This window comes from Orycteropus afer, unplaced genomic scaffold (genome assembly GCF_000298275.1).
Source record: "Orycteropus afer afer isolate SDZICR_OR568_19922 unplaced genomic scaffold, OryAfe1.0 scaffold00031, whole genome shotgun sequence".
In the NCBI taxonomy this organism is placed as follows: Eukaryota; Metazoa; Chordata; class Mammalia; order Tubulidentata; family Orycteropodidae; genus Orycteropus; species Orycteropus afer.
In genome coordinates, this window is record NW_006921618.1 from 5,794,343 (window position 1) to 5,806,493 (window position 12,151).

Here is a 12,151-nt window from a genome sequence, read left to right on the forward strand (position 1 = left end):
GGGTGGTGGTGACTGAAGAAATGAACATATGATCTCCAATCACCAAAAATTAGAAAGTAAAGGGAGATAAAAGTAAAACATGTTTCTACGTTTAAATGCATCATACAATGCATTTCTGAGCCAGTTGCAAATGTGGCTACTACCACCATACTAAGGGCATAAGCAGCATGGAAATATCAAGATAAGAAATTTCAGATTCTCTGCTTTTATGATTCCCTTTCTTTTGCACTACTTTACTAACTCTTTAATTTGGCACTTTAAATAATAAGTGCTTTTCTAAAATGTGATTTCGGGGCTACCTCAGTAACTATAATTGTATTCTTCAGTAATACAAATAAATGTCAGTAATAAACTATATTAGAATAATATGTATTCCATATAGTTATCTTCTATACAAAGAACTCTGGATTAAACATAATTCCTACAGTCATCACAATGAAGATTTTACAAAAACACTCAAAAACTGTGAATTACAAATTGAACAAATTAATACATCTTCATGAATCCACAACTGAGCATATATGACAATTTAAGTGATCAACCAAAATGTTTTTGAGTTGTGATTTTTACAGATGAATTAATATAAAAAAATTCTCTCAGAATCATGTTTAAATGATGACAATATTATGCTATTTCTACGTAAAGGTAAGTGTTACAGAAGACTGAATTCTCTTACATTCTTTGCCATTACTCTGAAAAAAAAAAATTAATGAGTATCTGGAAGGACAGAGTTCAACACACTGTGGCAGCTGACAAAAATCAAGAGTTAATCTATCAAGATCTTATAAAAAGAATATGTGATTTGAGCTTTCAAAGAACTACACATGGAGATATTAAAAAGGAAAACATAATGGGACAAAAACCAAAACAAAACCTTCCACAAAAAAAGCTTTTATTCCTAGTTTGGCTAAAAGTAATCCCTCCTGAATATTAAATCTTTCTCCTTTCTCATGAGAAAAGGGTTAACAGAGTAATAACAGCTCTTCAAGTCTAGAAAACAGAAGCCTGTGTATTTTAAAATTCAAGCCAATGGCTCCTACCTGATGTCCACTCTTAGTTTAGGATAATACTGAGACACGTATTTTCTAATGAGACTGTAGGAAGCTTCTTTAGGTTCACAAAGGCGAGTAAAGGCCAGTGGAAGGATATCCTCCAATTTCACTTGTGGTTCCGGATCTACTGCAGACGTCTTCTGAAATGTAGTATCAAAAGATTATCATCGTTTATAGAATGTAGATCCGTTCGAAAGTTTCTCAGTACAACTTAAACGCTTTACAAACTATTTCAAATTCCAAAAAACTTGTACTTCATTCCCCTTTGCTCAAGATTTATTGATCAGATGACTGCCAAATTAACTCACTAACAAAAAAAACATATCACTTCTTTGCACACATCCAAACAAATCATACCAGTGGTGTAATATCACTTCCATAACAATTTCTTTGAGATAAAAACCTCAAAGGCTTAATTAATTCTCTGACTTCAATAACAAGAAAAAGAAGGATCACATAATATGAGAAACAAATGCATTGTTCATTCTGAAAGTCTTTTAAAAGTTTTATGAAAAAGTGCAAAAATCTTCAGTTGTAAGACAAAGATGTAGAAGAATGTTCATGGTTTCAATTGCTGACATAGATGAAATATTAGGTATTTCATTATATTAATGTAGAAAACTACATAAGTGGAATTATGTGTCTTAGAGGGGGCAGTATTTACAAAAAGAGAAGAAAACTTGTCCTGGATAATTTTTGGGTCTAGTGTTAGATAAAAATGTACCTGCATGGCTTCTCTAGTTTAAAAGGCATTCCACAGAAAGTAGTATAATCCATATACCAAATCAAAAACCTACAGCCACTGAGTCAATTCCGACTCATGGAAACTCCATGTGTTTCAGAGTCGAACTGTGCACAGGTTTTTCAATACAGCTGTGACCTTTTGGGAGCAGACTGCCAAGCCTTTCCATGCTGCTTCTGAGTGGGGCCGAACCGCCAACCTTTTGGTTAGTAGCCAAGTGTTTGCATCATTCAGGGACTCCTATATTCTACTCACTAGGTGGGTGACAATGAGCAAATTACTTATAACCTCTCTAGGCCCTAGTTTCTTCTATAAAATAGAAGTAATGATAAACCATAACTTAGGCAAGGCTGCACTTTATACAGTGTCTGACACACAGTGAACAGTCAATAAAGATTGCTTTCTTTTTGAGTAATAGTGTTTATAGGCTCAATTGAATTATAGCATATAGTCTTCTCACCTTTCTATTTCTGGATTTCTGAGGTGTTTTTCTTGATTTCTGAACCACAACAAAACTCCCAGAAGCACCTTTTCCTTTTACCTAAAATAAATTAATTTTAATTACAATAACTAATATTTTCCTTTTAAATTATTCTAAAATTCATATTTGAACTTTACACTGGTCTAAATGGGAGTACATAAAATGGTAACACAAGAGCTAATATCAAGTACTGTTTAACTCTTCAGAAAAAAAAGAACAGTGGATAAGGAGTCAAGACCAGGGACCAAACTCTCTTTATGGTATCATCTAGCTATTTAATACTGGACAACTCAGTTAATTTCTTGAATTTTTGTTTCCTCATTAACAAAGCTGAGGAAAAATGCTATTGTGATACCAGGCTAAATAAGCTACTACAAGCTTTCAAAAAAAAAAAAAAAAAAAATGTCCCATGGAAGAAAGGGATCCAATCTTTTAGGGAAACCGAGAAAAGCCTGTACTGTCTTAGAAGAAAGGTAGATCTTTGTCAAAAGTTTAGAGCCTAGCTGATCTCAGGCCACTTGTTTCTTATGGTTTACCAATTACAGTTATTGTTCCCTATGAAAAATATTATCTAGTAACTTTTGAGACACAGAACATAATGGTATGTGTGGTCCTATCAGATATTTCCACAATTTACAAATCACTTTCATAGATGGCTAAAGTTGATTCACAACAACTCAAGTCCTCTACCTTAGCTTTAACTATGGTGCTTTAAACACAGCACTCAAGATGAAATGCTTTCAGTCAATTAACTGTTGTTCAAGCATCAAACTGAAGGTCAACTTACAAGAGGATGTCATGAACTAAATTTTCATAAAGAATAATACAAAGCCAAACCATAAGCCCTGCTGACATAAATCATGATACAGGTTGAATTTGCTCTGTAAATTTGCACCCAAATCATTCATTCATTCATTCATTCATACATACATACATACATACATACATATCATGATACAGGATGGGTCTTTGGCTCTAATAATATATTGGCTAGGTAATACATTTTAAACAATCATTATTTAAATAGAACTTTAACAACATTTTGAGAAAACTAAAACTTAAGTCTCATATAGCAAGAAACTGTTTATTCACATTTTTATTGAGCTTCCCTCAAAACCCTGGCATACAGAAGACACTCAATAATATTATCTATGGAATTAAAAATCTATTGAAAGTTCCTAAACAGAATTTAAATGCTTGAGTAGTAGAGAATTCTGTATTAATCAAACAGTGCAAAAAGGTTTAGAAGAAAGGCAATCGGATTCTGAAGTATGGTGTACTAGTTTTCGTGGAACCATCTCTGCCACTATTATGGGGCCTCAGTAATTACTTCATCACTCTGGACCTCTGAAGAGAGTCAGATAAGGTCCATGTCAGCTTTAGGTTTCCACCATTCTATGCAATGCTTTGATACACTATGCAAAGTAATATGGCTTTATACTTGAAATCATTATTGGTTTTATACTAGTCTCAACTCACTAAGGTTTCTCTGATGCTCGTAACAGGCATAGTAGTTTTACATACTACTGAGTTAAGCTGAATCTATCTACAAAGCTAATTTGTAATGGTATTAAGTCTAGTTATACAAGTTAGACTAACAGTAACAAACCTTAGACAAGAGCAATTATCCTTTTTGCAGTTACAATAGCAAGATTCCTTAAACTCCTCTTCTCATCTTTAGCACCATATCCTCTTAAGCACAAGCAGCCCCCAAAAAGAATTCAACTAAGAGTATAAGAAGCTAGAAAAAAACCCTACACTACCTATCCTTTCGTTGCTCATCTGTAGAAAAATATAGAACTCAACGGGACATGACAACAACAAAGTGAAACTGGTACTATATTTTAGAAACTTATTCTCAGAAAATAAAACTAGGGTTAGCCTAACTACTGCATCATCAGGTAACTTATATTTAACAAAAAAGGCATAAAAAACTAAATTTTACTAAATATGGATATATTTAATAAATATATAGCTTATAAATAATGAAATAGTATTATCATAGTAAACACTGATACCTGTTTGATGACTCCTCTATTTAATTCTCTCTTCAGTGCTTGTTTAAGGAGATAGCCCCTTCTCTCCAACTCCAAAGAAGGGTACTTATGGATGATGTATTTTCGAATAGCAACCACTGACGCACCACTCTTCTGAAAGCATGCCTAGAGAACAGATTTATCAAACCATACACATTACTTAAACTAGTTGTTTTTAATTACATACAGAGCCTAACGTATTTTCAAAAAGAACTTGATAACTGATGAAAAAAACAATAAAGAAGAGTAAACCTTTCAGGTAACCAGTTCATAATGGCTATGGAGATACTTAGAATTACTACATATTTCTGCAACAATTCTAAATTACTTAAAACTAATGAGACCATATAACACAAGAACAACATTCTATGCATTAATGAAGAGCCTCTTCCCATTTTAATTCTAATCTGTATTTAGAAGATAGAACTTTACCATCAAAATGAGAAAAGAAGTAGTTTCTATCATTTGTAGGATCACAGATTTGGACCATTTTATGGCATTTTATGGTATAAGTTTTGGCACACTCAGACCGTATCTCACTAAAGGCTTTGAGTGGACATCAGTAGAGAGAAAGCAAAGATAATCTGAATAAAGGAGTTACAGATAACAAAGTCTTAAAGGGAGTCCTGGGTAACAATGAGGGCATTCTACTGGAATTTAAAGTACTCTTTCCCATTTCCAGGAGCACTGGTGGCACAGTAGTTAAGCACTCGGCTGCTAACCAAAACGTTGGTAGGTCAAACCCACCTGCTGCTCCGTGAGAGAAAGCAGTCTGCTTCCATAAGAATTTATAGCCTTAGAAACCTTATGGGGCAGTTCCACTCTGTCCTAGAAAGGGATCGGTGTAAGCTGAAATCGACTCAATGTCAACAGGTTTTGTTTTCTTCCCATTTCTACCCTATTTATTACCTGTACTCCATATGACTAATGCCCATGGAAGACTTAAGTAGCTCATTCATGTCACAAACACAGCAGATGCTCACTTTTTTCTAAATGCCTTAAATTTTGAAGCACATAAAAGGAGCAATATAAATGAACTAGTCCACCAATCTTGTGGTGCCTTGTCCATAAACTGAATGTAGGACCTACTCATTGTCATTGAATGTTATTTTATACACTTAACAACAAAGAAAAATAACACACAGGTAAATGGGTCAGAACAGGTCGTGTAACACAAAACAAGTTGTGTTAATGTGTCAGTGAATTCAAATAAATGTCTCTGAACTATTGTAACCTAGTGAAATTTACTCCTGATCTTACAAGAAAACAGAAAGCAAAGAAAGTCAAGCAGAAAAGAATTCTCTAATGCTAAAACAAATAAGCCACTTGTTCCCTCAAACTGATGATGACATGGAAACAGACAGTAGGACTCCTTTTTGATGGTATCAATGGTCTGAAATCTTAACTTATTATACTACATGGAACATACATTTCATATAGATATTATTTATACAAATATATATAATCAAAATAAACCATTCTTTAGGTCTAATTGATACTGTCTTAATATCTTGTTCTATTGTTTCAAAACTGCAGCTCCTCCACTGTCCTCACTATAACCCTACTCCCCTAAACTCAAGCTTAATGCTCAGGAAGTGAAATCCTTGAAAAAAAGGCTACATGAAGAATAGAAATCTCTCACTGTAGTCAAGCTCTGTAGACCAAGAGAGTTTTCTTAATGAGGTGAGAAGATAAGAAGTCTTGAAGGAGGGAGGAGATAAGTCTGAAGGCAAACCCTTTTCCAGTTTATGTGTCAGTGCTGACTTACTGAATTCTGAAAACGACAACCAGAAAATGAAGTTGTTAAGAGTATGTCAATACTACCCAAAATGATCTACAGATATAATGCAATCCTGACCCAGATTATATCAACATTCTTTAAAGAGACAGACAGACAAATTACCAATATTACATGGAAAGGAAAGAGACCTTAGATAAGCAAAGCACTACTACAGAAAAACCAAGTAGGAGGTCTCATACTCCCTGATCGCAAAACCTACTATACAAGCCATAGTAGTCAAAACATCCTGGTATTGGTACAATGACAGACACACAGATCAGTGGAACAGACCTGCGAACCCAGAAGTAAATCCATCCACCCATGGATGGCTGAGTTTTGAAAAAGGGCCGAAACCCATTAAATGATGAAGAAATAGTCTCTTGAACAAATGGTGCTGGCAAAAACTGGATATCCATTTGAAGAAAAATGAAACAGGATCTATATCTCTCACCATACACAAAAATTTAAGATGGATCAAAGATATAAATGTAAAACCTAAAGCTATAAAGATCATGGAAGAAAAAAACAGAGGCAAACTTAGGAGCCCTAATACATGGCACAGATACATTACCAAACATAACTAAAAACTACAAACAGTTGAACCTGTAGACTGGGAAAAAAAAATTGGCAGTGATGTATCACACAAGGAATTAATCTCTAAAATTTACAGAAAACTTCAACAGCTCAATGACAAACAGATAAACAATCCAACTTAAAAATGGGCAGAGAACATGAACAGACACTTCACCAAAGAAGACATTCGGGTGGCAACAAATATATGAAGAAATGCTCATGATCATTAGCTATTAGAGAGATGTCAAATCAAAACAACAATGAAGTATCATCTTACCCCAGCATTAATAGCAAAGTTAAAAAAATTCCAAAAACCCAGAAAACAACACATGCTGGTGAAGGTTTAGAGACTGGACCCCTCATACAATGTGGTGGGAGTGTACAATGGTACAACCACTGTGGAAAATGGTGTAGTGCTTTCCTTAAAAAACAGGAAACAAAAATACCGTATGTTCCAGCAATCCCACTACGAGGTATATATCCTAGAGAAATAAGAGCTATGACATGAACAGATATATGCACACCCATATTCATTACAACACTATTAACAATAGCAAAAAGATGGAAACAACCTAAGTGCCTGCCCATCAACAGATGAATGGATAAACAAACTATGGTACATATACACAATGGAATACTATACAACGTTAAAGAGTAACAATCAATCTGTGAACCATCTCACAACGTGGATGGACCTAGAGGACATTATGCTCAGTGAAACTAGTCAATCTTAAAAGAACAAATACTGTATGAGACCACTACTGTAAAAAGTCAAGAAAAGGTTTATACACAAAGAGAAACATTCTTTGAAGGTTACCAGTGGTGAGAGATGAAAGGTGGTTAAATAAATCACTAACTAGAGGGTAGACACGTATTAACTTGGGTGAAGGGAATGGCAATACACAATAAGAGAGAGGTCAGCACAAAATGATCAAGGACAAGAAAGAGACTGGGAGGAGCATGAGAGTTAAAGGCAACAGAGTTAAATATTATTACCTACACAATCATGCGGTAACATTAGTAACAATAACGTACAAGTGGATACACAGACACTGTAATCTGAACAGGTGTGGGAAAGCCAATGGGATTATATTCATGACTATATATTTATCTTTGACAGATGGTATTTCTACATACGTATTTAAAAGGACTGCAAATATATCTAAGCACGTTGTACAGCATATGGGGGGGGGCAAAGTTATGAAAACTTCTTAGCCAAATACCTTGAGGGAATGAGTCACTGGGCTTGGAGGCTCAGGACCACAGTTGGGGGACATCAAGATCAACTGGCGCAACATGTTACATCCTACTTTGGTGAGTGGAGAGTGGGGTCTTAAAAGCTTCAGAGTAGCCACCTAAGTACAACTACTGGCCTCTCCCTGCCTGGAGCAAAGAGAAATGAAGAAAATAAAAAACGCAAGGAAAGCGTTTGGCCCAAAGGACTAACAGAGAACACAAATCCCCACCTCTAAGACCTTGAGACCACAACCAGATGGTGTCTAGCTACTACTACTGACCACTCTGAAAAAACCAAAACCAAATCAAACTCACTGCTGTCGAGTTGGGTCTGCCTCATAGCAACCCCTCCTTGGGTTTCTGAGGCAGTAGATTGCCCAACCTTCCTTTGGAGGAGTGGCTGGTGGGTTTGAACCACCAGCCTTCTGGTGAGCAGTCAAATACCTCAGACACTATGCCACCAGGGCTCCCTGAAAGGAAATCACAATAGAAGGTCCTGGATAGATTGGGATTAAAATGTGGAACAAAACTCTAAATCATAAAAAAGATCAGGCTTACTGGTCTGACAGACTGGTAGAACCCCTGAAACTATGGCCCTTAGATACCCTTCAAGACTGTAACCGAACTCACCCTGTGGTTCAACTTTCAACAAAGTAACAGACAGGCCTATGGGGTGAACAATAACACCAAAGAGGCAGTACTCCTTAGAACGAACAATCATAAGAGATCAAAAGGGCCTAAGGATAAAACTTAGACCCAAGAAGGGATAGGAAAGAAGGATGAATGGAAGTGGTAAACACGGGGAGAAGTGAGAAGAGTGCTATTACACTATGAGGAATGCATCCAATGTCACAAAAAAAAATATGTATAAATCGTTGAATGGAAAAACCAATTTGCTTGGTAAACTTTCACACAAATCAAAATTAGAAAGTTAAATTTTTTTTTTTTTTAAATAAAAACTTGCCTTAATGGCCTCAGTTAGGATTGCATCCATCTTGGGACGTGGGGAGGAAGCCATCGGTGTTTGTTTCTGGGCCCTGGCTAGCTGGCTGGCAGAAAGGGTAGCCCAAGAAGGTATTGTTTTTTTCACTTTCTTCTCCTTTTCTTTAGACTGATCTTTCTCCCTTTAAAACAAAAAATTGTTATTATACAAAATAAACTATCCAGAAAAGTTAGAAATGTCAGGAAGAGGAAAAAGACCAGAGAGGGATAAAAATCAATGTTTTAATTTAGGTAACATTATACTAAGGTAATATGTACAATAAGCAAAATTTAACAAAATAAAACACTTGTAAAAACTTGGGAACTATAAATGGACCAAAAGGTAATTTGTTTTAGGTGCAGGAGAGAAGAACCATAAAAATTAGCACTGGTATGAAAGCCCAGTCCATAAAAGAGAATTAAATGTATTCTAGTAACAACTACAATAGCTGCGACTTGGTCAGAAAACCTGCGTTTTTGAAATTTTAGCTCCAACATTTACTTGCTATTATGATCTTAGCAAGTGATCTGAGTCTTAAGTCTCCTCAGCTAATATGATACCAACTACCTCACAACACTGTTTTGATAGCTATGAGAACACGTTTATCAAGATCATTCTTTCTCATTACTTATTCTAGGTAATAACAACATCGTTCCATGCACCTCACAGATACAATGCAGCAGAACACTTAAAAATACATGTTGTTGTTGTTATGTGCCATCAAGTAGGACCCGACCCATAGTGACCCCTTCCTTGGGTTTCTGAGGCAGTATCACTACGGAAGTAGATTACCCAACCTTCCTTCCGAGGAGTGGCTGTGGGTTTGAAACACCAGCATTCTGGTTAGTCTTAGGCACTACACTACCAGAGCTCCCTAAAAACACAAAGCTGCTAAAAATTTTATAGACCTTTCTTATACCTATGAAACTGGAATAAAGAATTCCCTGAAGACAACACCTAGAAATTATAATTATTCTTTTACTTAAAAAGTAACTCATAACTGTTCTGACCAATAATAAAAAAAAGTGGAATGAAGGCTACCAGCTCTCCTGCCAAAAAAACAAGAATCACTGCCACCTTGTATAGATCAATAGTAAACTGTGCTTTCAGACTCTCAAAGTCACTCTCTAATTGAAAGCTTCATCAATATATAGAGAGTTTAGATCACTCTAGCAATGGCTTGATACAGATGATATAAGCACATAAATACAATTCACTTCAAGCAATTCATTCCTGGTAGGAATAAAGCGGTGAAATGTCTCCAGGTCAAATTTCTATAGTCTTGTTTTTTGCTTAAAATATTATATATCCATACAAAAAATTCTAAGCACAAAAATAATCCAAATCCAAAAAGATGTTTATCTTTTGGATTATTGAAACTGCTGTTAACTACTGCCAATTCTAAAAGGCCACATCACTACATAACAAATCTATTTCAAATGATAACTCTAAAGAGTAAATCCAAACAGCAAATACCTAGCATCAAACCAATGCTGTAACACTTGAAAACAATCTGATCTAAAGTCCTTCTCATAAATGGTAGTAGTCTTTAATTATAAATAGCAAGAAAGCATAATTCCTTACTCCTTTTTGGTTTCCTCAGAAGCCTTGTTTTCATCCTTCTCTTCATTCTCAGGTTCCCCCTTTGGCTGTTCTGTCTCACTAGATGTAGCAGGTGGAGTTTCATTCTCTTGTTCTTCTACAGTGGAGGCAGATTCTTCAGAACTTATGTCTGGTTCTAAATATCAGGTGAACAAAATTGGATCAAGAGGACATGAAAGCTGAACTCAATAAAAAGGTAAAAGTTTATCTTATTAAACATACCAGCCAAATGTTTCAATTAGGAGATGAATCCTGCAATGAATAATGAATAAGTGAATGTGGTTTTCTTTCATTCTTTGTGTCACTCAAGTTGCCTGTTTAAGTAGTTGCTTATCCAAACTATTACATAAGAAAAGGAGATCAACTCATTTCACTCCAAATCAAATATCTTGTTTGTTCTACTCTGCAATATTAATGTGACTCATAATTAAGACAAGAGTCATTTTACATAACATACTACATAAAAACATTGTTCCACATCCTACTTCGGCAAGTAGTGCCTGAGATCTTAAAAGCTTGTAGGTGGCCATCTAGATGCAACAATGGGTCTCTCTTCATCCAGAGCAAAAAAGAATGAAGAAAACCAAAAATATATGTAAACAATTAGTACATGGGACTGGTATACCATGCGATCCTTAGCCTATACGACTATGAGACCTGAAAAACTGGATGGTGCCTGGCTATCACTGTTAACCACTCGGCGGGGGTCTATATAGGAGATCCTGGATAGAGTGGGAGAACAATGTGGAACAAAACTCAAAATCATTAAAAAGAAAAAAAAAAAAGGACCAGGTTTGCTGGTCTGATAGAATCCCTAAGACTATGGCTCCTAGCTGCCCTTCAAGTCTGGAACTGAACCCACTCCAGCCAAGCAAAAGACAGGCATATGAGCTGAACATTTATATTAGGTAGATACACTCCTTGGAGAGATCAATTATGGGAGAACAGAAGGGCTGTGAATGCACAGAGAGACAGCTGGGGGACAGGCGTGCATGGGAGGGAAGGACATAGGGAAGAGGGGGCTATGGGGAAGAAGTGGGAGAAGAGCTGGTGCACTGTGGGAAACTGGTCAATGTCATGAGACAAAATGTAGTGAACTTCTGTATGGAAAATGAAAACTCTGTAAACTTTCACCCAAATCACAATTAAAAAAAAAAAAAGACAATAGCCATTTTATAATTTAACAAATCCTAAAAAAATAAGTAAGAGAAAATTGGTACTTATTTCTCAAGTGGAATGGCTAGGATGAGAGGAGAAACAGGACGACAGGACGGAGAATGGCTTGGAGTTGTTCGTCAATGTCTTTTTTTGGTAGCATGTTTCTTTGAGCAGCTATTATAAAAGCACAGAGCCCCAGGAAACAATTAAGCAGAGACTGTATAAGAAAGGACCGCACTGGCAAAAATTAGGCCAAAAATGAGAGTATATGATTGAAAAGTTTGGTCATTTGAATTACATGAAATCCTTGGAATAATGAAGAGGACCTTCTTTGTGGCTATCACACATACAAATATAAAAAATGCCACATCCTTTTTATTCTTCAACCATACCTGCACAGAAGTCAAAACTCCTCCTGCAACTGTTTGGCCAAAACTGAGGTTTTGGAATTAGGCACACCTAGATTCAGGTAGCATAGTGGCTAAAGCACTTGACTGCTAACCAGAAGG

The 12,151-nt window shown here is 35.9% G+C and overlaps 1 protein-coding gene across 1 annotated transcript in view; it reads right to left on the bottom strand.

Annotated features, from left to right (window-relative positions):
- The window catches only part of HP1BP3 (heterochromatin protein 1 binding protein 3), a 53,037-nt gene that overhangs the window by 38,233 nt on the left and 2,653 nt on the right, over window positions 1–12,151 (bottom strand). Inside the window, exons 3-7 of the mRNA XM_042780267.1 lie at window positions 10,467–10,620; window positions 8,865–9,024; window positions 4,294–4,437; window positions 2,255–2,335; window positions 1,041–1,192 (exon numbers count right to left, since the gene is read on the bottom strand). Of these exons, the coding sequence (XP_042636201.1) occupies window positions 1,041–1,192; window positions 2,255–2,335; window positions 4,294–4,437; window positions 8,865–9,024; window positions 10,467–10,620 (691 nt within the window). The remainder of the gene's footprint in view (window positions 1–1,040; window positions 1,193–2,254; window positions 2,336–4,293; window positions 4,438–8,864; window positions 9,025–10,466; window positions 10,621–12,151) is intronic.